Source organism: Protopterus annectens, chromosome 2.part0, assembly GCF_019279795.1.
Source record: "Protopterus annectens isolate FY-2018-M chromosome 2.part0, PAN1.0, whole genome shotgun sequence".
Taxonomy (NCBI): Eukaryota; Metazoa; Chordata; order Ceratodontiformes; family Protopteridae; genus Protopterus; species Protopterus annectens.
The window spans coordinates 1,961,429,515-1,961,457,138 of NC_056728.1; the positions used below are offsets into that span (position 1 = coordinate 1,961,429,515).

At 37.0% G+C, this 27,624-nt stretch overlaps 1 protein-coding gene across 1 annotated transcript in view; it reads left to right on the forward strand.

Moving 5' to 3' along the window:
• LAMA4 (laminin subunit alpha 4) overlaps nt 1-27,624 on the forward strand; it is a 1,355,623-nt gene that overhangs the window by 634,771 nt on the left and 693,228 nt on the right. The window contains exon 16 of the mRNA XM_044061904.1: nt 25,532-25,673. Coding sequence (XP_043917839.1) covers nt 25,532-25,673 — 142 coding nt within the window. The remainder of the gene's footprint in view (nt 1-25,531; nt 25,674-27,624) is intronic.

The following is a 27,624-nucleotide window of genomic DNA, read 5'->3' on the forward strand; positions in this document are numbered from 1 at the left end:
ATATATTTTCATAGATGAGAAAGGTGAAAAATGGACCTGGATCTGTTAATAAACTGCAACTCTCAAGAATATTGTCTTACCAATAGCATAAGGGTTACAGTTAATATGCACAGCTCTTGAGACTTCCAAAATGGTTGCACATTGAGTAACAGATTGCTAGCTCTCCCAGTGTGAAAACAGAAATTCAGCAGGGAAAGCCAGTGGACTTATATTTCTAGGTAAATTTCAGTAACTGTCTGGTAAGTACACTGCCTTGATGCCAAGAAAAAAAATACAGAGGACCTGAGAGAATATCAGCTGTAAAAGGCGACAAAAAAACACTGACTTGGAATAGTACTGTAGCTGTTCAGGAAAAAAGCAGAGCAAGCCCCTGTCATGACTTCAGTAACCTAGAAGAAAATATAAGACAATTGAACAGAGACCTGATTAAAATAAATGAAACACTGACGGAGTATATCAACTCAAATAACAAAAGGCTGGAAAAAATAGAAGAAAGCTTTGAACAGATATTCAGATGAGGTGATAAAACAGCAAAAATCAGATGTCAAAATGAAGAAAAGGATGGCTGAATATGAGACTGTTTAAAAAGAGATATTTCAAAAAAATAATAGAATTAGAGGACAAAGCACCTAGGGAAAACCTGAGATTCTCTGCTGTACCAGAGAAGCTGGAAGGAACAGGCTATATTATTTTTATGAAAGCACAGATAAGCAACTGGACTGGTATTCCACAGCAGGAGCTGTTAATTGAAAGGGCACATTTTCTGCATACTCCAAGCCTGGCTATGAGAATGCAACCTAGACCTTTAATAGTAAATATGCAATCCTGCCAGCAGAAGGAGTTTATTCTGACAAAACTGTGGCAGAAGGACAAAGTACTAAATGTGGGAGTCAGCAGAACATTTGTGGAGAATGATTACTCACTATACATCAGGCAGAAGAGAAGTAAATTCATTTCACTCTTCAGGGAATGTAGAGAAGCAGGCATGAGATTCAAACTGCTGTACCAGCTATCTTCAGAATATTCTTTCCTGGAGGGGCAAAATCACTTTTGATGCAGTACATGCTATGGAAGAAATACAAAAATTTGTCCAACAAAAAGTGAGCTGTGAAACAGAGAGTTTCAGATTCCTGTTCTTCTGGTAATAAAGACCACAGAGAGACTATGTCAGTGAAACCTTTCTCAATGTTTCAATGGAAAATGCTTGAGAGAAAGTAAAATGCACTAGAGCTGACTAGAAGAATCAAGAGTACATTGGAAATGAAACAGAGACAGGATTTGGGAGATGGAAATGAACGGGAATAAAACCAGTAACTTGGAAATTGACAAATGTGGGATCACAAAGTAATAATTATATTTGTGAAACATGACAGAACAAGTAAATCTGGAAATATTGGATGTTCTTCGTGTTTCACTGTTGCAGTCATTACATTTGGGTAATCCTGCTGGCAGGTTGCCCTCAGTTGGCCTGAATTCCAAAGTCCTGGGTTCTGCATTGGCTGCTGTCACCCTTCCCTGACGTCAGGCTGTCAGGGGTATAAAAGAAGCAGCCGACGTCATTTTCTTTAGTCTTTCTTGACGCACGGTGCCTGAAGCAGAAGCAGTTCGCAAGTGCCGGTCGGCCGATGCCTGAGATTTTCGTGTTCGAGTTTCAGATCCGAAGTCTTCAATAAAGCTAAGTACCCCATTGGGGAAACTTTTTTCTTGCTCCAGACCGATGTCAGAAAAAGTAAATAATTGTATTTCTTGTGGAAAGCAAATACCTCATAAGGATTTCCATTCTTACTGTATTCCTTGCCTAGGCCCTGATCACAACGTTTCTGGTTGTCAGTTTTGTGCTAGATTTAACCAACGCACTTTTAAGCGTCAGTATGATTTTGCTTTAAACTATTTTGGACGTCGCTTTAATTATCCAAAAATGTTGTCGGATAGCCATCCGACTACCGGAGTTCACAAAAAGCTCAAAGAAAAGGAGAGAGATAGACTACCGAGGCCCAAAACCGATGACGAAGCTTCTCCTAAGCCAGTCACCGGTTTGCCGGTTCTCAGTGAGGTGCTTTCGCAGCCCCTGACGCTCGCTACTTTAGAGTCGCAGGCCGCTACTGACTCTCACGTGGAGTTGGCCATGCCACTGGAAACTCAAGGTATTGGAGCCTTGGATACTATTCCTTCAAATGGGTCCGAAGCCGCTGAGCAGGCACCAGCTTCTGAGGGTGTATTCAGACCTAAACATCTTTACAAAGTGCCTGGCACCAGTAATTGCATTCTGCAGACAAAGAGGAATAGAAATATATCCTTACTTGGGTGACTGTCTAACTCAAGCAGAGAACAAGGACATTCTTCTACAGCATCTTGCATTTGTGAAAAGACTTCTAACATGCCTAGGGCACACAGTCAACAAAAAGAAATCAAAACTAGTACCCTCTCAAGAGATAATATTCCTGGGTGCAAGCTTAAATACAACTGCCCAGATGGCTTATCTCACGCCAGACAAACAAAGGCAACTGACTACTTATTTCAAAGTGTTGGCAACAAAGGCCCAGTTATCTGGAAGAAAAATTCTGCAGGCTTTGGGCTTCATGGCATCCTGCATCCTACTAATTCCATATGCAAGACTGCATATGAGGAAACTTCAATGGTACCTAAAAAGTGTTTGGACTCAACATTGCCACAGCCTGGAAACTATGATTACTCTCATTCCCTGCCTGCAACAGGAGTTTCGATGGTGGGCAAAGGCTTGTCACCAAAACAAGGGACAGCCATTCACATTACCCCCTGCCAGGCAGATACTAACAATGAATGCTTCAGATTATGCCTGCGGGGCCCACATGGCAGGAAGATGCATTCAGGGCACATGGACCTCAAACCAAAGGCATCTACATATCAATCAAAAAGAGATGCTAGCTGTTCAAAATGCCCTGACAGCCTTCAAGGACCTACTTCATCCAGGACAACTACTGATAAAGACAGACAACACCATGGTCATGTGGTATATAAACAAGCAGGGGGGCACACATTCTTACCCCCTTTGCAGACTGGCCATGACTTTGTGGGACACAGCATTGACTCACCAAGTACATCTGCAGGCACAATTCCTGCCAGGAAGGAAAAATACTCTGGCAGACGAACTAAGCAGAAACCTCATGGATCCCCATGAGTGGCAGCTGGATCCACAAGTCTTCAACATGATAACAAATAAATGGGAATGCCCGGACATAGATCTGTTTGCCTCCCCTCACAACTACAAACTAAAAAGATTCTGCACAAGGATTTATCACAGACAAGCATGGAAAGTGGACGCCCTATCTTTCAGCTGGAAAAACCTATCAGTATATGCCTTTACCCCTCTGCCTCTCCTCCCCAAGGTACTCCTAAAGGTCAGACAGGAGAAGCCAAAGATGATACTGATTGCCCCAGACTGGCCCCGCCAGTACTGGTATCCAATACTAAGAAACTTGTCTCAATGCCCAGCTTGGACCTTACCTCAAATATCTCATCTACTGTCACAGCAAAACAATCAGATCCTGCACAGGCAACTCAGGACTTTAAACCTGACAGCATGGCGGATAATGTAGTCATACAAAACACACCTCTCAGTAAAGCTGTGATGATGTCATTTTGGAAGCCAGAAGGCCTAGTACTAGAAAATCTTATGCTGGAAAATGGAAGAGATTCTGTGCTTGGAACCAGGCACAAGGAACTGATACAGCTGTGCCAAATATTCCTCAGATTTTGCAATACTTAACTGAGATGCTGAACAAAGGCCTATCTTTTTTGTCTATTAAAATTCATGCCTCTGCCATTTCAGCGCATTACAATGTAGAGCTCCCAATCTTTTCTCATCCCTTATTAAAGCAGTACCTCAGAGGGGCCAAAAATTGAAGGCCTCCAAGGAGATCACCAATGCCTGCATGAGACCTCAACTATGTCTTGGAAAAACTTACCATGCCGCCTTTTGAGCCAGCTGCTACTGCTGATATAAAGTTTTTATCTTGGAAAACCGCTCTGCTCCTAGCAATAACTTCTGCAAGATGAGTTTCAGAGATACAGGCACTCATGACTGTGGAACCTTTTATCATTTTTTATCCAGACAGGGTCTCTCTGAGGACAAACCTAACATTTATGCCTAAGGTGGTGTCCAGTGTTTCTTTTAACCAAACTATTCACCTGCCAACTTTTTATCCAAATCCACAGAACAAGGGGGAGAGAATTCTGCATTCTTTGGATGTACACAGACAGCTTAGATTCTACTTGGACAGAACCAAAGTTTTCAGAAAGACAGAGCAATTACTAGTGACACATGCTGCAGGATCACAAGGAAAGGCTATCTCAAAGCAGACTATTTCAAAGTGGATATGCCACTGCATTTGTTAATGCTATGTACACCATGGCAAGCCAGTGCCTAAGGGCATTAGGCCACATTCAACCAGAGCTGCAGCCACTTCAGCAGCCTTTCTCAGGAGAGTACCTACCAAGGACATTTTAGAGGCTGCTACTTGGAGTTCAGTGCACACCTTTACAAAGCACTATCGTCTGCCACTCTACTATAAATCCAGGGCAGTATTTGCCACTGCAGTTCTGCAGGACCTCATAGCTGCTCCTAATGCTGTTTAGCTCCAGCCTCCCAACCATAGCTTTGGGGCTCTACCCAAATGTAATGACTGCAACAGTGAAACACGAAGAACATAGTACAGTTGTGTACACTTACCATAAATGTAGATGTTTGAGTGTATTCACTGTTGCAGTCCAGGTTACCCACCCACCATCCCCCTTTTCTTCTTTTGGAACCTATATTTCCTTCTCTGATTTATACAACCTATGTGGTGTATTTGCTTGTAGAGGAAGGTAAAGTTTATATTGGTGCATGTAATTATATATATATATATATATATATATATATATATATATATATATATATATAAATTTTGGCAACCCTTTTAGGGGGCACCTGACATCTGGGGCAAGAAAAACTAAAGAAAATGGCATCGGCTGCTTCTTTTATACCAGGGAAGGGGCAATAGCAGCCATCACAGGAACCAGAACTTTGGAATTCAGGCCGACTGAGGGCAACCTGCCAGCAGGATTACCCAAATGTAATGACTGCAACAGTGAATACACTCTAACATCTACATTTATGGTAAGTGTACACAACTTAGCATGGAAATCCTTTCCTTTAAGGTTAACCCAAGTTTGTGAGTGTGGCTGTCAGTTTGGGACACTTGTTCTTATTAGGAGGGTAAAACATCAGTATTTGAAGATTTACATAGTTTTGTGTGTTAGTATTAAGTTAATAGGTTTTAGGGGGTATTGGTGGTGTTTTTTTTTTTTTTTTTGAGGGCTTTCAATAAAACAAAATGTTTTGTAAGATGTGACATAGTGTTAAATGGATCTGACAAGAAACAGGTGTATAAAAGATCAGCCTGCCAAACAGTATATGCATGTAACACAAAAGCTAGAACTAGACACTTTAATAAAAAGCTGTAATAACTTTTTAACACAATTATGCTTTCTGTAATATCTCTAAATGTCAATGGTCTTACACATAAATATAAAAAAGAGAGTAGTGAACAATATTATAAAATATAGAGTGCAAATAGCTATGCTACAGGAGACATACTTGGAAAGAACTAAACATGTGAATGTAATAAATAAAGGTTTTCAATATGGCTATTCAGCAGAATACCTGGACAAAGGAAAAGAAGAGTACTTACATTAATTGCAAGAGGAGCTCCAATAGTGATAGAAGAGGATAAAAAAGATAATGATGGTAGATTTATAGTACTAAGGGGCTACTGGCAAGTGAGGAGGATTCCACTGGCATGGTATTTACTGTATATCCCACTTAAAACTGCTATCATGGAGCTTAAGAAATTCTGGGAGAAATAATCATCTTTCAGCAAGGGATATTACTTATCGATGGGGACTGGAATTTAATTTTTAACAGTGAAGATGTGTCTGAAGGCCCACAAGGGGAAATATAACAAAGGAGGGTATATTTTTAAAGAAATGTATGAAAATATTTGGCATGGAAGATATGAACTCAGTACTAGGAGTTTGGAGTGAGTTTACATATTATTCCCCAAGAAACAAAAACTGGGCTAGGCTAGATAGAATTTACATTTCACAGGAACATGTACATTTAATTGAAAGTCTGGATATGCACCCAATAACTATTTCAGATCATGCTCCAGTGGTAACTAAAATAAAAACAAAGGGTAATGAAATAAAAATGAGACACAGGCACTTTCCCACCTATTTGTAAAAAGAGAGGAATGTAAGGAATGGGCAGTGGAAATTATTCAGGAGCTATTAGAGAAGATAATTTCTTCTGAAATTATAGCTAGGGAGTGGGTTACAGTTAAAGAGGAGTTTAAAATATGGTGGAAATAAAGAAAAAAAGATACGGTTAAGGAGTAACAAGAATTATTTAGAGGGACTGACAAATGCTAAAGTATTGTAGAAAAGGGGAACTCTCACAGAACAAGAAGAGGAGTAACTGCATAATGCTAAACAGAAAGTAAGGTATTACCTTGATAATATGCATGAGTTTAGAAAGATTGCTGTTAAGCAACTGGGCTTTGATAATAACCTTAGAGCACAAAAACTCTTAGCACAATGATTCAGGCAACAGAAAGTAGAAAGGGCTGTTGCCAAGTTTAGGGAGCCTATAACAAGGAAGATAAGAAATCCTGTAGAGGTACTAGAAACATTTTGGAAATTCTATGAAAGACTGTGTAAAGCATAGAAATACAAAACTCAAGAAAAGGTGCAAATGCAAATATTTCTGGAAGAATTAAGTATGCCAAGGTTAGAGGTAGACGAGACTTGATTACTAACAGGATAAGAAGAGATGAGATGAAAATAGTGATTTATAACCAATCCACAGGAAAATCCCCAGGAATAGATGCTATTTCTATGGAAGTTTTGAAGCTAGAAATGAAAAAAACTGATAAATATCTGGAAGGTTTTGTTTAGCAGTATTTTAAGAGGAGAAGAAGTACCAACATCCTGGAGGAAAGTGGTGGTGGTGGTTGTAATACCTAAAGAGGGTAAAGACCCATCTGATCCAGCTTCATACAGGTCCACTTCAATTCTAAACCATGGTTATAGAGTGTTTATGTCTATAATGGCTAAATGAATGGCAAAAGTGATGCCAAAACTGATAGATTTGGATCAATGTGGATTTGTGAAGGGAAGGCAAACATTTGACAACATTAACATAATACTGATGATCCAGAAGGAAGCAGAATGTAAGAAAATGCCACTGTTGTTGCTGGATTTTGATGCAGAGAAAGCATTTAAAAGAGTAAGTTGGGAGTTTATGAGCAGGAAGCATTGCCATTCCCTGATAAAATTATAAGGCTGATTAGGAGGCTATATGAGGGATCAGAGGCAAAAATTAAAGTGGGTGGGTTCCTCTCTGATAACTTCTACTTGAACAGAGGAACCAGGCAGGGTTGTCCTCTTTCCCTTTGTTATTTGTATTATATTTAAGAACCATTGTCAAAGAAAATAAGGAACTCAGAAAGTCAAGGATATAATTGGTATGTAGTCAAGAAAAGCTGTCTCTATTTGCAGATTATATTATTTTATACCTGATAAAACCAGAAAAGGACATTTTAGTGTTATGGAACATTTTGAGACAGTTTCATATATTTTTTGGATACAAAATTAATGAAGCTAAAACAAAAGTAGTAGCTGCAAATTATGTACCCACATAGGACTTGGTTCAGCAGTACCATATTTATGGGGACATGATAAATTTAAGTACTTAGTAGTATGGATTAAAAATGATTCTGGTGGGACAGTTAAGGATATGTGGGAAGAGACTAAACAAAAGATAATACAAAAACTGAAAAAATGCAAGCTCTGTTATATGGATATGGATATTAAGATGCAAGCAGTTAAAATGTTTTTAGTCCCTTTAGTCTTATACACAGGTCAGGTATTATTTTATTAACCAAAGGAGAAGATGCAGATAGCAGTTAATAAAGAGCTGAAAGATTTTGTCTGGGAGTGGAAGATAGCATGAGACAAGTGGGATAAGCTGGTTCTTCCAACAGAACAAGGAGGATTGGGATTACCGGATTTGAAGAGGTATTTTAGAGCTAGCAATTTAAAGCACCTATACAAAGCACAAGCAGAAAACTGTAATTCAAAGTGGAAAGGGATGATGATGAAACGGGGGAAGCTGAAGACAAAGGAGAGACTGAGGTTTGGGATGCAGTTCTTTAAGGAGAATAACAATAATCATGCAGAATATTATATCTATAAAGTAGCAGAAAGTATTCTAAGAACTAAGCCAACACGGGAATGGAGAAATGAGATTCTGCTGATAGGGATGACTGCAATTAAGGATACAGACAACAGGCAAAAGAGGGCTGGGATTTATTGGAGAAAACTGGCAAAGGAACTAAGGTATTGGGAGCAAATCATTAGAGATGGAAAGGTAATATAATGGGAAGAGGCCAAGCATTTATTTAGACTGCAAGTTAGAGATTGCCTTCCCTGTCAAGGACTGATATCAGAGTGTAGGCAAAGAGAAAGAAATAGGGAGTCCTAAATGAAAGACCAGCACAGGTAGTGTTTTTAGTAAAATTTAGAACAGAAGCTCCTGTTAAAAAAGGAATAATTAGCAGAGCATGTACAATATTGCATGTTAACTATAATAATCAATCATAGGTTCATAGGTTCATAGATTAGTACTAGGCTAACTGCCCTTGTGGGCCATTTTAATCCTAGCCAATTACCCCATGTGAGAATCAAACCCTACACCTTGTGTCTGTGAGGTAAACACCTTAACCATTATGCCAACCTCCCAAAAATAGAATCAGGAAGAGAGACTGGAAAAGCAATTCACAAAGAAACAATGGCAAAATATATGTGTGTTTCCCAACAAAATATAGAAGATTTAGGATTTTTGCTTTGAAATGTTTACATTGGTATTTTTATACCCCAAGTAGACTCCAGAGATTTTTTCCTTGGGTAGACAGTACATGTTGGAGATGTGATGGGGGAGAAATAGATACTTGGAAACATATTTTCTGGAAATATAACAAGCTGGCAGAGTTTAAAGATTCCCTGCAGACTACTCTAGCAGAGATACTGGGTGAGCAAATTGATGTATCTAGGGACATAATTTTTCTGAGCTTTGATACAGAATCAGAATTGCCTAGATATTGTAAGGCCTTGCTTAGTCTAATTATGATGGCTGACAAAAAAGTAATTACTAGAAAATGGAAATCAAAGTCTAAACCAACTGGAATTGGGATCTTTAGAAAAGCGCAGGAGCAAATTACATACAAAAATGGGAATTGTGGGAACAATACATAGAGGGGAAGAATGAGGTTCAAAAGAAGGCAGGATTTGAATGACCTATATAATATTTGATTGACAATGATTGGGCAGATTATAAGTGATGTATAAAGTTTGCAACTAAAAGTATGTCATTATGGTTTGTGATGTATAATGCTTACAACTAAAATTATGTCAGTATGGTTTGTTTTCATTTATATAAATATATGATTACCTGTGTCATAAGTGATAATTTAATAAAGTTGTTTCTTGTTTTAAAAAAATACGCACAACTCTTAGTTCTGCATTTACTAAATTTGCATCTAAAACATTTAATAAATGTTTGCAATAGCCTAAATAATCAACCCAAATGCTCCTCTGGGTTTGTTAAGTGTAGTAACATATTGTACACATACAGAGAAAGTTTAATATTCTTCTGTCAAGGTTTATAACTCCTAAGTGATGGCCCCCTAATAGAGATGGCCAGGGTTTTTAAGTAAAGCATGACCAGCAATAGAGAACGGGGACACCCTTGCCTAGAGAGAAGAAATTATGTAAGAGCTTTGAGAGCTGTTAACAACTGAACAAAGTTTTGTGTGAAACTGAATTTCAAAAGACCACATTTTAAATATGGCCATGCCACCTGGTCAAATGCCTTATCACATTCCAAGCTAATAAGCGCCACCTCCCTCCTACTTTCTTGTTTATCATTTATTACTGGAGAGGCCTTCGTGATATTGTCAAAGGCCTGCCACTTGCACACACAAAGCCAAACAAATCCTGGTCTGTTAAGTCAGGTACTACTTTGCTGAATTCTGCTACTTGATTCAAGGATTCAAAGAAACTTTATTGTCATTTAGGAAACACAAGTGCTACCTAAACGAAATTCCAAGTGTCAGCTCTTTTACAGGAGAAAAAAACACAAAAAGACAGACATGATAGATATTAAAGAATAAACAACTATAGTACAAAACTAAATATCTAAGATGCTGTCCCACATGCTTGTACACTATTTATATACACTGGGCAACACTGACTACTATAGCAATAACCCACGCCTGGGTGTGGGTAATGCTAAATTTACCCACGGTTGGCGTGGTTTGGTCCCGAGCCCGAGGACCAAAAAGCCAACCGTGGGTAAATTTAGCATTACCACACCCAGAAGTGGTTATTGCTATTATATGACATTATTTAAGAAAAGAAACTGTTACTTTTCTTAAATAATGGCATAGTATAATGCCTGTTTACTGCCCTTCCGCAGATGTCTTGGCATCCGCGGCAGTTCTGATGTACTGCGCGCGCGCAGTACATCAGAGTTGAGCAAAGCAACGGAGAAAGCAAGATCTCCGTTGCTTTTTGTCTCGCTATGTTAAATGAGTTTAACATAGCGAGACAGTTAAAATAAGCAACGGACATCTCCGTTGCTTATTTTAAAACTGTCTCGCTATGTTAAACTGATTTAACATAGCGAGACATAAAAGCAACGGAGATCTTGCTTTCTCCGTTAAACACTGCTCGCTATGTTAAATGGGTTTAACATAGCGAGACAGCTTTAAAATAAGCAACGGAGATCTCCGTTGCTTATTTTAAAGCTGTCTCGCTATGTTAAACCCATTTAACATAGCGAGACAGTGTTTAAAAAAAACGAGTTATACTAATGGAAAAAAGTCCGGGCGACCGGACCTTTTTCCATTAGTATAACTCGATTTACAACGGGCACGCTGGCCAATCAGCGTGCACGTTTTGGGGGGATCATGGTATAATAGATAATTAACACATGAAAAGTGCACTATACACAGAGGTGAGATTGGGTGATATTGCACATAAGGAAGTGACTGGAATTGCACTTAAATGAGAATATAGTAATCTTAGTATGCAATAAATAAATAGAATTACTGTATGAAAAAAAGAAAAAGAATGAGAGCGTAAGAATCTATCATAGTTTTGATAATCCAGATTTATTTCTGCATTAATGAGTCTTCTTGCGGTTGGATAAAAACTGTTCATGAATCTGGAGATCCTACAGCAGATACTCCGTAACCTTCTACCAGAAGCAAGTTAAGTGAACCAACCATACGCTGGATGAGAAGTGTCACTCGGTATTTTGCAGGACCTCTTTTTACATCTCAGTTCAAAGTGCTCCTGTAAGGTAGGAAGACTAATGTCCACAATCTTTTCTGCTGTTCTTTGCAGCTTCTTCCTTTCGGCCATTGTGCTGTTACCGAACCATACAGTGCAGTTGCTGGTGATAATGCTCTTGATGGCTCCTCCATAGAAGGTAATTAGAGCATTCATAGAGAACTTTGTTTTTCTCAGCCTTCGTAGGAAGTGTAGTGACTGGTGGGCTTTTTTAATTAGCTGGCCTGTGTTTGTACTCCAAGAACGATCCTCTGATATATGTACCCCAGGAACTTTGTAGTTTGGACTCTCTCCACTTCTTCACCATTGATCTTGAGGGGCAAGTGCATGGCAGTGCTATTTCTGAAGTCAATAATAACTTATTTTGTTTTATTGACGTTCAGGTCCAAATTGTTGTTACTGCACCAATCAATCAGGGACTTGACCTCATTCCTATACCCAATCTCATCATCACCACTGATGAGTCCTACCACTGTGGTGTCATCTGCAAATGTAATGATGTGGTTGTTGCTAGATTTCACAGAGCAGTCATGGGGAAGGACTGTGAACAGTAGAGGACTCAGCACACACCCCTGGGGTTACTCCAGTGTTGATTGTAATACTCCACAAAAATACCAAAACGGGTGATTTGTCCAGTAAAAGAGATTTCAGCTCTACCCGTTTTGGTGTTTTTGTGGTTTATTATTTGATTGTAATACTCCCTGAAGTGTTGTTACCAGCACAGGTGCTTTGTGGTCTTCCATCAGCAGTTGATCTGTTTGCTTGGTAGGCAAACTGCAGTGGGTCAAAGTATTGGGGTAGTACTGTAGTCAAATGCCTTTAAACAGTCTTTCAAAGCATTTCATTATATTTGATGTAAGGGTCACTGGCCTGTAATCATTTAGGCAGGTGGGGTTAGCTTTTTTGGGCAGAGGGATTATGTTTGTAATTTTGAAACATGCTGGTATTTTTTCCTGGACAAGTGAGGTATTGAAAATGTCCGTCAGGACTTTGCTCAGTTGGTCTGCACAGCTTTTCAATACTTTCCCCAGAAGAGCCATTGAAGTTTTATAATCATGTTTTAATGCTAAAGTTTACCTGTAGCAGGATGACAGAGTCAGATCCCTCCCCTCCTTCTGTATCACCACTATGACTGCTTCTTTCCAGGTATAAGGATGGTTTATTTACCAGGACATAACTAAACAACCTATTTGCAAATAATGAAACTTATCTTTGGAAATGGTCATCTAGTCAAAAGATATCCTTTTTGGACTATGGGTCTTTCTCAGTGGTTACCTAGTATTTACCTGAACTTCTGCCATGTAACTGTAGCCATCAAAGTATCTGTTTATTTTTATGACAAAATTGTAAGAGAAACTGGTTCAAAACTTCATGCAACCTTCACCCTTGCTGTTCTCCTCAACCTAAAGCTGAATGCAATTTGAATAGCAGTCCTGGAGAGTTTCTAGAATATTGTGCGGTAGTTTGAGTTTCAAGCTAAAACTGGTGAATTCAAAGATTAGATTAGGTGGTGTACTGTCTGCTGATGTAGCCTGACTGCCAAGTTTTTTTGATATTTGGGAGAGTTTTAAAAGTAAGCACCTCTCAGTCCCTCTCTAAAGAGCTCACACGTTTTATCAAAACCCAGTATATAGCCTTTTTAGTTGTTTCATTTTCATCTTTTTTCATCTGTAGCCTCACTGTACCCTGCTCTAATAGCTTATGAGTAACTTTTTTTCGTCTTTAAATAGTCTTCAAGTTTAGCCATAGTAATGTAGTTTAACTACCTGTAGTAAAATTTGTGTAAGATCATCCCACTAACTGGCTAATAGCTTTCCTTCTCCCATTTGCACTGAGCTGTATGCTATCAGTACTGCTTTACCCCTGTATATAAACAGATCTTGTTTTAAATGGTATGTGGGGACCATCCAATGCTTCTGCAAGGGGATCCCACATTTGCCAGCAAATCACCACCTTCATGATCAGAGATAATTATTGGGTGTGTTAGGAAGGAATAAATTGAATAAATATCTTCCGTGCTAAACATATATCCTAGCTTTTCTAGAGAGAAGACTACATCTACAGGAGTATAAAGTAAATCATTGCTGCCCTGAAAATATGTCACTGATACCAACTACACATAAATAGTCATCAAAGTATTTTCCCAAGCACAAAACTGTCTAGGGCTTCCTTGTACATCATCTCTGTTTATAACACAGTTCTAATGCTTCCTAAAACTTTAGAATCCTCTTGGAAAGAAAGAAGTGTCCATAAAATTCCTGAATTCTTGATGCTCGAAGCCTGGAGGAAAATACACACTGTAAAAGTAGATATCCTGCACCTAGTTTCTTCAGATTTGTAAAGTTTATCTAAACAGGTCTGTTTTAGCACCACCATTTCAAGTCATAATTCTTAAAATACTATAAGACACAGTTTCTCTTTACTGGTGGATCAGCCTATTAATGTTGCATGACAGAAATCTTATTACATATCAAAGAAACCCACTGCTGCCCCATAATCAGACTATGGGGTTCTCATTGCTGCCCCATAATCAGACTATGTATTTCCTATGCTAGTGAAACTAAGCTAGAAATATTCTCCGTCTCCAGTTACTAAATTATGGTAGTCATCACTATTAGGTAAAGTAGTTAAAGTGCTTGTTACCGTTTCTTTGATGGATATGTCCTTTCATTAAATGCATTTTTCACTTAATAGCATATCATTCAGAATTCAGTTAAGTACACATGAAAAGAAAAGAAAAAAATTGGAACCCATATAAAAATTAATCAACAATTTGCTTAACTACACGACAGCTCAGCAGAATGTGCCATTTTAATGCCTCTAGTCAGTGGGACATTTTGATATCAATACCTTTGTTTGCCTGCAGCACCTGACTCTTCACCCCTCCCCGTAATACTATGTCATCAGAAATGGTGCTCCACTCTCCATCCTTACATAGAATCTAAAGCCATCAGTCTTGTTAGCACACCCAAACTCTCAAAGGTCTAATTAAAAATTAAAGTAATAAGTATCCCCTCTTTGAATTAACAGTCTCAAACCTCTCTCATAAATCAGTGTTGCATGCCTTGTGTTATCAAATGAGACACTGAGGCTGAGTATTCGTTCAAGTTGTTTATTGTACTTAAACACATCAGGAGCTGTAACTGGAGCATATACTTAAGCTAACTGACTGACATTACTTCAAACACACTCGCATGTGCATCTCCATTCACGCCTGCATTCTCTCTGACTGACTATGCAAAATGGCACTGATCTTGCATGTGCTCAGTAACTTATATGCATGTGCTGTCTAGCTACAGTGGCTGACTAGGTGCAATACACACAATGATCTACAATTAGTAATCAAAACATTTCTAAACAAAGATATTTAAGCACATAACATTTACAGTCACAAAATGTAATATCTGAAATGTCAAAGCTCAGAATCCTCTAGTCTTACAATTCTCATCACATTGAAACCCAGTGTACTTAATTCTGAAATCTGGTAACTCAGCATACCTTACATTGAAAAAAATAATTTCAGTATGTTGTTCTTAGTGAAGATAATTGAAAACAAAATAAAAATGAATTAACTAGTGAAACTTGTCCCTCCCTCTAGACATCCAAATGTTAGTCTCTATAAGTAGGCCGACTCATCTGTTCAGTGAGAAGTGCTTTGTGCAAGTACGGAGCTCTTAAAGATCCATGGTAGCAAAAAAGTAGGCATGAAACCTGAAACCATACATTGTGGAATTAAGGGGGCCACTCGGGAACTCGTGGCACCCCATTATTTGGACCTCAAAACCAGTAAAAACCAAGGAATTCGGTATGGTTGAGAGGTATGTCACACTCCTGGCTGGTCTGAGAAAGAGACCTTAATAATAGTGTACCTTTTTTCGTGACTCATACATGAGGAAGATCCAGGCGTGCACGTGTCACAGTATGTGCAAGAAAAATGATATTTGGCAGGAATAGGATTAACCACCTGTCAGCCCTGAAAGGAATAACTCATTCCGGTCAGCAATGCTGTCACAGGTATGAAGATGTGCAGAAGCATAGGACTGACCAGCTGGTCGAATGGGTTGACTAGATTATGGTGAAAAGGCCTGAGTTTTATAGTAAGTACAATTTTTAATCCCTATATATATATATATATATATATATATATATATATATATATATATATAGATAGATAGGTAGATAAAATACAAAAGAGATTTAAAAAATTGCATAAGTACATGTATTTCAAGAATCAGATATCTTTACCTATAAATATGTACTTGTGTTGACATTCTAAAATGCATAAAAAAAGAGTAGCATTTCTGTAATCAGATATTCACCTTTTCAAGAAAGAGGAAAAAACTAGGGGTTCCTATTAGAAAGACAAAAACACATTTTGTCAAAAGTGTTTTCATCGACACCTAAAGAGCAAACAGGCAAAACAGCAAAGCGACTGTTCAACGAATTCTTTCCCGGGGAAAGAAGTCACTTGACCGCTTCATTGCTTTGCCGTGTTCTGCACTGTAGTGTGGTCTCAGGGATTCCCTTGTCTGCTATAGCTCCCGAGCGTGAATGTGCAACAGTTACTGACCTTAGGGTTAGGGTGCAGGTTAAGGTAAGTGCATATATATGAAAGTGTTTACTGTTTTTTTTTTTTTGCGTTAGATGTATGATTGAGTTACGTGTGTATGTGTTTTCAGCTGTTTACTTTTGTTTAGGGGGCAAGAATTAGGGTTAAGGTAAGTGTGCATGTGTTTGGAACTGTTTAAGTAAATGTGCAATAGTTACTGACCTTAGGATTAGGGTGTGGGTTAAGGTAAGTGCATGTTTTAAAATGTTTACTTTTTTATTTTGTGTTAGATGTATGGCTGAGTTACATGTGTATGTGTTTTCAGCTGTTTACTTTTTGGGGGGGGGTAGAATTAGGGTTTAAGGTACATGTGTATGTGTTTGGAAATGTTTATTGTTTTTTTGTTTTTGTTTGGAACAGCGATTTCTTTCCCTAGGAAAGAAATCGCTGTTCTGAGGTGTCAACATGTTCAGCTTTCTCTGAAAAAGGGTAGATGAAACATTGTTCACTGATTTAAGTGTTCGATGTTTTAATATACACCCAAAACTAGCACTATGTGTTAATACGTTACAGCAATAAATGTAAATGTCAGTCTTCTTCTTTCGGCTTTTCCCGGTTAGGGGTCGCCACAGCTGTTCACCTGTCCACTCATGATTAGCAGTGGAGTTTTACAGTGTCGAGTTGCCAGCCCGACGCCCAACCTTCCACAGAAGGCACACACATGCACACACTCACACCTAGGGCCAATTTAGAGTGTCCAATCCACCTTAAATGTAAATGTCAGTAAACTGTATGAAATAGTAATCTCTATAGGTAACTCTGTAAATTAATTAGTGATGTTCAAATAAAGCTGACTAACTTAAAGTTATGAAATAAAAGTTGCAGTTACAGATGTAAACAAATGTGTAGCATTGCAGTGAAAAAGTTGTAAGACTTTTAATAAACATTACATAACGACAGTTTTTGTGAGAGAGAACTAAAAACGATTGCTTAACTTAATTGTTTGCTCATAAGTATTTCTAGTTGCCTGTAGAACATGGCTAAAATGACACTCACAACACCCTAGGTAGAATGCCTGTTGGGGGAGGGGAGTGGGGGTTACTTTACTGAAAGAATGAGCAACACAGACATTTTCAGAGACCATGCTGTTTTACTTTACTATTACTTACTATACATTAGACAAAGTTCTTTCACACTTCCTGGAATTGATACATTTCAACCTTTGCAGTTCAGGTATTCCACAGGGCACTTCATGCATTTTAATAGAAAAAACAAGTCTTGTTTCATCTTTCTTTACTGTCTTACACAATAAAATATTTAACTGTATTTTACTAATACACACATGTATGCATACAAAAGTTAAAATTAGAAAAAGGCAAGTAAGAAATGTTTATAGACAGTATAAGACGTGTATGTGGAATACATTAAAATACAGATGAGCAAGGTTATCCTGAGGTACAATATAATTCCAACAGCAGACGAGAATAATGCCGATCTGGTTGAATCTTCTGACAAGTACAACAGGTGTCCAAAAGTATTTATTATTTAATTATGCATAGTACAAATTATTATACAGAATTCAGGGTAGCATAAACACTACTGCAGTAATGTTTTTAAAACTGGTTTTGGTAGTACTCCTGCAAACAGATGTTACACCTTTGCAGCTGAAAGAAATGAAAATGGAGACAGAAACCGAACAAGTAAAATGCATTATATTGTCATTTGCAACCACGATTAATTAGTGATTTCTTTTCTGTTTTTCTGGTTAGTGTAAAATTTGTTTGAAAAATACATAACTGAAAGACACAATCCTTCAGAAAGAAAAAAATCTCTTGCTGTTTCAGTTCATCACAAGTATGCACAAGCACTACATTCTTCCCAGTTACATAGCCAATTCCACAGTCACTACAACCAGTTGTAGGCATAAACATTTCCCATACACAGGTTTACTTCAATAAATATATTTATCGGCAAAGATTCACTGTTTTCCTACCTTGCATTAAAACAGTATTGTGCGGATTTATTGCGATTTTTCTGTTTTGTCACTCCCCACACTTTCTCTCTCTTTTTTTTCTTATATTGTTTATGTGTTCCTTTCTCCTTTGTTGCTTTGCTCAATAAATATATTTTTTTCGACAGAGATTTACTGTTTTGCTACCTTGCATTAAAACAGTATCGTGTGAATTTATTGTGATTTTTCTGTTTTGTCTCTACCACACTTTCTCTCTCTCTTTCCTTATATTGTTTGTGTTCTTTTCTCCTTTGTTGTTTTGCTTCTCTCCCATTTTTTTTTAATCTTATACAGGTTCAAGACCCTCAGGAGCAGACCAGCCACATACCCCCCAGGCTAGGGAGAGATCACCCTCTGCCCTTCTGGGGACATTCTTGCAGGGTCAGAGTGGAGGCGCCAGTCTTGCAGACACTCTGGCCCATGACAGCCTTGCAAGCCTCACAGATCAAGGGATTCAGAGTTTGGTTGTGGATGTACTGGTAGAGGTGGTGAACAGGAAAATTTAGCTAGCTGAAGCCTCACTTCAGCATGTAGAAGACATTTTTGACCAGTTGGTGCCAACACCGGCCCCTACCCCCTCAACATCAGGGTTCTCCACTGCAACACAATCTAGCAGTGGACATGTTTGAGGTTGTGTGGACTGTGTACACAGTTGAGACTGCCTCAGCCCTTCTTCCTTTACCATTTCTCCTTCACCTTTTTCCATAATTCCCACCCACACTAATGTCTTACAAGAAATTTTTGAAAAATAGGAGGGGGAGTCTATCCCCTGACAAAAACATAGTGCCAATCCTCTCTCACCTCCGCCAGCAAAAAATCCTCTTGATGCCTTACTTATGTATTTTTGTCTGTTTTGTCTCCCTTTTTTTCAAGCTGTACTGTCACCTCCTTTCTGTTCTTTAATGAAACCATCAGGGTATCCACAAAAGGATATCCCTATATGAAAAAGTTCTAGCCCCATTACTTTTAAAAAAAAAATCTTAGGTGCTGTGCAGTCCCCAGTTTTCCTATAATGCTTTCAGTGTGATTACACTCAGCTGCGCTTGACCATGATATGCCACGGCACAGACCATATATGATTCCGTGGAATACTTCACACATACAAAAAACAAACTTTGTATAGTTTACCCATTTACGAACAGTGAGCATGATAATAGAAATTGCTTCACTTTTCTGTAATCAACACAACTGCATTTTGCTCACCTTATTTGCATATCCGCATAGTGCCACTGTCCACACATGACTGCTACATGCTTGTGAATCCCTGGACTATGAATACCACCTAAAACAATTAAACTATAAGTTCTGCACAGAATTAATGTAGAACTATATGAAGGATTAAGAATTGGTAGGAAAGAAATAAAAATATCAAGTAGGGAGGAACGATTATAGAATCTGTAAAATTTATATTCAAAATTATAGCTAAATGGCAGAGAAGTGGAAAGAGGATTTAGTTAAAATGTATTTAAAAGTAAAAAATAAACAAACGCAATAAGAACGAAAAAAAAGGAGCTCACGACAGCCACTCGCTAGCATCCAAAAACATGCTGGTTACTATAACGTACAAAAAGTTTATTTAAAAACTAAGCAACGTTTTCGTCACTCCTCTCGAGTAACTTCATCAGAAAGTAAAATAAACACACAGGTGTAGTCACATTTAAAAAGTCCGCTATACAGCGGCGTGGTTATTCTAGCCAATCAGCTTGTCTCATTCAAAAGAAAGAGATTTAAAGCACCACAGGTTAAAAAACGAAAATACTCAATCACTGTCAAATGGCAACAAAGAAACATTTGTTAGCGGTAATCACCCATGACGTTTTACTTCTCATAAGAAGTGAAATGTTTAATTTGTATAAAGGGTATATATGCAAGATATGTATGTATAAAACAATATATGGGAATAACTAGTTTTCTTTAAAATTAATCACTATAAAAACTTTATGTCATTTTTAGTTAATTTCATTGTCGCAATTAACTCTTTAGTTTCAATAAACAAGCTATATTACAATTATCATTGAGACCTGGATGAGAAAAAGCATTTAGTGACAACTGCCATTCAAGTTCACAACATTCTAGTATTAGTGAAGTAGGTCTATTGCTATAAATTGAAAAGAATGACCAACTTTAATGTTAGTATGCTTTGCTAAGGCATTGTCACTTTTGTTCTTAGAAACCGCATAAATGTGTTCATAGATTCTATCTCTAAATTTTCAATCTGTTTTTCCACATAAAATGCAGGACAGTTATTACAAACAGCTAAATAAATAATACTTTTTGAATTACAATCAAGTTTGCGTGTTATCTGGTATTTTCGACCTGCTATTTCAAATGTACTACCAGTTTTGACATATTTACACATCTTACAAGCCCCACAAGAAAAGGAGCCACTTATTCTATCGTTGGCTCTCAGTTTCCTAGCTTCGAGAAGGTTCTTTAAGTTGGCTTCTCTCTTATAAATAATGGACGGGTGAGGGCCAATTCTCTCCATTAACAAGTTGTCTTTATACAGTAAGTACCAGTTTTTATGTAAAATAAACTTAATTTGGTCACTATCATTATTAAAAGTAGTGATGAAGCTGGTTTTGTAAGAATGACAAGTGACACCTTGACATGCTACAGATACATTACTACTACAATAGGTTTCCCTATTCAGTATATTTGTGGAATGTGGATCGTAGCAAGTAACATCAACGTCAATGTTCAACTCACTGTTAGATGTCCTGTCATGTAGGATAGGATTAAAAATACCTGTCCTACGTTTATTTTTTACTTGCACTACTAGTTCATGGACCAAGTAAGTAGGGTACCCTCTGTTTACAAACATACTTTCCAATTTATTCACATTCCATTAAGAAATCTGATTCTAAAGAACACATCCGCGCTGCTCTAACCAGTTGGCCCTTAATGATAGAGCATTTCTGTTTGAAAGGATGTGCACTAGAATAGTGCAGAAACAAGTTGCAGTATGTAGGTTTCCTATAAATAGTAGAGCACAAACTTTTATTAGGGCCTTTAGTTAGTTTGACATCCAAATAGTCAATGCTAGTTGTGTCAAATTTGTGTGTAAATTGGAAAAATGTAGTGGTAGAATTTAAATAGTCAATGAATCTGTCTGCTGCTTGTTGGTCTCCTTTACAGATGATAAAAATATAATCCAAAAATCTTGTGTAATACATGAGAGAGTTTTTTAATATCTGGTTTATCAAATATATACAGTTTTTCCCAATAAGCTACAAAAAGGTTCGCTAGACTTGCTGCACATGGTGAGCCCATCGCTACACCATGTTTTGGTAAGTAGTATTGACCGTTGAATGTAAAAAAAATTATTTGTCAAAATAATATCAATAAGTTCAGAGACCACGTCAATGTCTTTAGTTGGAGCATTTTTTTTCTTTCATCATTAAAGCTTTCCATTCAACTGCTTCCATATGTGGGATAGATGTATAAAGATCAACCACATCAATGGTCAAAAAATTAAAGTCTTGATCAAAAGATAAACTGTTAAGACTATCTAAAAATGACCATGAGTCTTTACAGACTTGTGGGATCTGTTTCAGGCATTTTTGCAGAATAGAATCTACTACTTTAGTGCATGGATAAGTTAGGGATGCTCTACCATCAATGAGAGGTCTCATTGGTGGATGCAGCATGTCCTTATGAATTTTAGGAATCCCAAACATTATTGGTAGTTTAGGAAAGGGTATATTAATATAGTTAAAAGTGTCTATGTCAATTCTGACTTCAATGAACAGGTCCCTGAAATAATTTTTAACTCTGGCCAGGGCTCTATTATATTTATTTAGTGAAACTTTAGTGTAAGCAGGACTATCCAGCACTAGTTCCATTCTATTGTTATAATTGGTTATATCAAAAATAACCAGACCCCCTCCCTTATCAGGTTTAATACTCCATACCAAAGAAGATCTCAACAAGTTTAACGCTTGTGTTTGTTCAGGACTCACATTGTGAAGTCTAAAGTTGTCTGCTTATGATTAAATGAAATATGCCTAATATCTAATTCGCAAACATTTTCAAACAATCGTAACAAAGGGTATAGAGGAGGGTTAAAAGTACTTGAAGGCTTGCAAATAGTATGAGAAAACTCATTATTACCCAAAAGAAAAGAAAGGTTAAGTTTCCTAACAAAACACTTCAAATCCATTAAAGTTCGAGCAATATTCATGTTTTTGCTAGGGACAAAAGTATTGCCCTTAGCCAATAAGTCAATCAAAAATGGGTTCTATGTTGATAGATGAAAAGTTATAAATGTTAAAATCACCCCTAGTATTTTTTAGTATAACCAGTTTAGATGAAAAGTTTGACGAAGAAGAAGCAGTTATCTCTTCCTTCTGTTGCTCCAACCTTTGTTCCTCTGGTTCCGAGGACATCGTGGGTTTGAAGTGTTCCTGGGGTTCACCTCTTGGTGAAAAACCTGTTCATGTTGAATATTATTCGAAGGTTGAACAGGCAGTTGAACATTAGCATTAACATTGTTGTTACTGTTATTGTTGTTAGACCGGACAATCTCAAGACATTGTTTAGTCCTTGTTTGTCTTGAGATTGAGACAAAGTAAAGCTAAGCCTTACTTTTCTAAACGCAATGTCATCAATCAGAAAAATCCATGCACTTTAAACTCACAGCCCTTGAGGTTATGTTTTAGTTATGCTAGAGACATACAACAATATACTGACATTATTAATAGAAATTGGAAAATTTTAACATCTGACACACAGATTAAAAAATACACTGGAGCTAAACCACAGTTTACTTTTAAAAATCAAAAGTCCCTACATAGACAGTTATGTTATTTTAAAGAGAATACTTGTCCAAGTGGAGTCAAAGGTAGCAGACCTTGTGGTAAATGCAATTTCTGCAGGTACATAGATACCAATACATCCTTCCAACATCCAGATACACAAGACGTTTTTACTTTTAATATTAGTGCTCGATGTGATTCCCTACATATAGTATGTCTCACTACATGTAATATTTGTAGCAAATTTTATGTAGGTAAAACTGACGGAACTTTTAAAGAAAGAATCAGGGGAACATGTGTATCACATAAGAAAAGGCAGTTCACACAATGCCTTAGCAAAACATATCAGTGATACCAATTCCCAACATGTATTTTCTTTTAGGGCTATAGGCAGAGTTTTTGAAAGTATACGTGGAGGTGATGTTAAGATAAAAACTGAAAATTTATAGGCCAGATGGATCATTAGACTTAAAGCTACTATAGGTCATGGCCTGAATGAAAATATCCCTCTAAAACCAGCTCTAAGAAATAAACCCCTGTGCAGATAAAATGTTTTTAGTCACAGGTTTACATGTATTTTACTTACATCCATGTTTTTATATTTATATTGTATTTTATGTACTTTGGACTTTTTTATTTTACTAGCATTGTTTAATACAGTGCTTTTACCTTGAATATACCTTTAAGAATGCTCTAAGCTGCATGTGTTAATTAGTATAAATAGAGGAGCTAGTACCTTGATTTATTACACCTGAAGAAGCCCACAGGGTGAAAGCCCTTGTGTCTTGTTTTTATGAACAATAAATCTTTGAAGCCTGGAGCCTTACCTCAGTGTTTTGGTTGTTTTAACCAATATAATTTGATTAAGCATTCTTACAGAAGCACAAATAAGATATGCATGCATATAGGAAAAAATAACTAGCAGCTGTCTGTAGCTGCCAAAAATTCTGTGATTATGTTTATACTCAATCAGTGACAGAATGTTATCATAAAACACAATAACAGTAATAACAGCATGACAATGTATATTGAAAATAGTTCTATCACAGACTTGGGTGGCTTTAGACAGTATTCAACAAATCCAGATAAAGGAGCATTGGTGTTTATTGTAACTCAAATAAAATTACAGTTCTGTGTTCCTGTGCCTGGATTTACTGACTGCTTTTGATTTTTATATCCATTCCAAAGATAAATTTACTTTGAGACAAATGTTTTGCTGTTTAGCTTGGTGTAATGACATCTAGATTCTGGGACATGGTTGGAGGGATCCTGCAGTATTTCAAAGTTACATCTGAATATGAGGGCTGCAGTATATGGGAGGATGTCTACTTTAGACAAAAGAATTGTATAGGATAGTATATAGATGTCTGGGGGCAGGAGACAGTATTTTGTCCTAATATAAATTTTATTTAAAGCTACACCTACATGGAGGATCTCAAAAGGGGACTATGTTTGCCATGCTCTTTTACTGGCTACTAATAGTGGGGAAGGAACAAATTAAACCTTAGAGAGCCCAGGGCTGTATATGTGTATATATATATATATATATATATATATATATATATATATATATATATATATATAAATACATACAACAATGCACATATTGATTGAATGATTTGCATAAGAAAATAGGATATAAATCAAGATCAGATTTAGCATTTAAATAGAAAATCTTGCTTATTAATGATTTTCAGTACTGTGGACAGAGTTCTGTTTCTTTCTTATAAACTGATTGACGTTTTTATTAGTTTTTTTTCTGCTTTTCCATATACCACAACAAAATAACACAATGTTAGACTTTTCCAGTCATTGTTTGGCTGGTTGTAGGACTCTGTATTATAAAGTGACCGCTGTCAATGATAAAATTGAAGGACTCAAACAACTATATGCAAATGTAGGAAACAAGGCACATTTCTTGTCACATCTGAAGTACATATTAGCAGTAATATATATTTTAATCTTATGCAGTTTTTGAATAAAAAAATAGTGTGCAGTTAGAAAAGCTTTACCCACCTACATTATTACAGGGGATGTGAAAACAATGAGTGGTTTCATTTAAAGTACTGTGTCATTAGGAATGTGAAAGGAATGGAATAAAGGTAGCACCAATGTGTCCCAGATGTAAGCAAAACCTTAAAACAACACCACAGTGTGAAGAGAACTGTTTTATAGACACCAGCATTGCATGCAGTTATGTTTATCTTCTACAGAGTGTGTCCCCATCAATTCACTATTTGGGGGACATCATCTCTGCACCCTTCATAATGATATGAACTAACTGTGAAGCTATTGTAAATCACAGTCAATAAAATATCTTTTGCAAAGTGCAAAAGGCAGCTTTCTCTTTATAAAAGTTGACATTTACACATATAATTTTGTTCGAATAGCATTTTAAATCAGTTTGATGAAGTAGGTTACCGTCATGTAAAACTCAAGTGGCATTAGGGGTGATCTATCTTAGACATGAGTCTGATCTTCTAGTGTCCGCTAGGACTAGTAAAGCAGATTTGTTGCTTGTGATATATAGGAAGGGTAGGCCCAGGTGGTATCATGGGACATTTATTAGTGTAAATGATATTTGACTCATTTTATGTAATACTGATACCTGCAGAAGTGAATTTGAAAAAAGTCGATCGATCATAGAAAATAGATATGTCGATCGAGTTCCTATATATACAGGTGTATGAATGTGGCAAGTATATTTGCTGTAATTGCATAATTGATGATAAACTTATTTTAAGTGAACTAAATGTATGTTATGTTTCTCTAATTTTTCAGTGATATGAAAAACACCGATGCAAATGGACTTGTTCAGAAAGCACTGAATGCATCAAATGTTTATAACAAAATTGTGAAATACATTTCTGAAGCAAATGAATCTGTTGTGGCAACCCAAAGTGAAACTGCAAGAGCTGTAGATGTGAGTAATTAAATTAACTAATCTGCTTTGCACAGAAAATGGAGAGAGAACCAGCACTCTTTGTAAATAACATATTGCTTGAAAAGTGAATATTCTTATTTTAATTTTGTATGTAGCTGATTTTTTTTTTGCATGGTCTGACTTTAAATCATAAAATGGTATTCAATATGTAATGATCTTATAGGTAAGATCTATCACATAATAGAGAAGCCATAGTAAACAGTTCAGTCTGTACTTCCTATGCAACAGCTTTTCATTTTGCCATTCCATTACACACAGGAATATGGAGTATGTCAGAAGATAAGGATAGCTTGGACCACTTTGTCTGCCCATATATTTATCTTCTGGGTACATTACAGAATTTATGTAACTTGAGAGTTGACATTTCATTCTTTTTTACAACCCTCATGGGAGTTGTCCTTCATCTGCTCCATGTGTCAAAAATCTAGTTACTGTTGTGACCTTACCAGACCTAGAGGAAGACTGCACAGGTCACTACCACCCTTTCTGTGAGATGACACTTCATTTTATGTACATTGAGCCTATCATAACATAAGTTCAGCTTGTGTTTTGTTGCACCCACACAACTATTTTGTTACAGATGGTACCTACCTTAGCTCTGTGGGTTACATTACTGTACTTCAGTAGTTCCGTCATAGTCACCCACTCCCTTCTGTCTTCAGGACTATACCTGTTAAGTTTCACTGAACTCTTATTTTATATTGGTCCTGCTGCAGACAATCTCTAGAGTCTGTCTTCCTCAGCACTGCCTTTTTTTTATGATTAGGAGATCTCTAGAGCTGTAGGCAGTTGTCCAAAGGTGGGGGAGGGGAAGTCAAGGGGTTTACCAAATGTCTGAAAGGAAAGATTTTCTACTTGTGTTGCACCTTCCTGTGTGTTACATCATTCTTCCTTCTTGCCCAGTTACACTGCTTTCTTAAGACAGTGAAACAAAATCACTACAGAATCGGCAAGTCCAAAATTAAGAAACAATTCAACACAAATATAACTCAAAATTTCAGACAAATGCTACATTCACATTTCCTTTTTCAGGCTTGCAATACAAAAGAGCTCCCAACATTTTTACATTTAGTCACAGCTACTGTCAGTTCCCATTCCTGTTTATTCCTGTTAATGTTTCTCCTTACATCTTACAGTATGTATTGTTCTGCATTTTTGCATTCAGTTTGCACTTTCAAATCATAGGCTATTGTTTCAGGTTTCATATCTCATTGTATATCACATTTGTTGCACAATTCTGTCCTATTAGAAAATAGAGACTATAACAACAGTGAAAGGGATTTTCCCCAGTTTTAATCACAGTGATACCTGACTTATCAAAATGTTTTCATTTGATTGGGGTTATCTGCTATGATCCCTGTGTCATATTACCTAGCCATTTTTTACCCATGGCATCACCAATGGACCCATTCATATGCTTTCTACTTTGTTTAGTAATCATATGCAGTATCATACCAAAGCCATTTTTCTCAAATACTGCATTACCCAGTCCAAGAAAAAAAACATATATATATATATATATATATATATATATATATATATATATATATATATATATATATATATATATATATATATATTGGGAGTGTGCCATATGTACAGGGTTTAAAACTTCATTCTTTTTACTTTAACTTTTTTTTTACTTCTTTCTCCAAGATTTGAGGTAATATGTAAGAGTATCCCTAGTGCACAGTGCTGCAGAGGGCTAAAGAGCTGTTTGTGAATGCCAGCAGTATAGGGTTTGAATATGTTTAAGTATCTTTTGGCTACTATGTGAAGAGTATCCCTGATTTCTAGTGTTTCCCTGGCCCATATCTTTTGTGCTGCAAAAGTTATCCATAGTGTTCAGTGTTTTCCACTACCCCACAATGTTCACGCTGCAAAAATTATCCCTGGTGTCTAGTGTTTCCACTAGCCCACATCATTCATG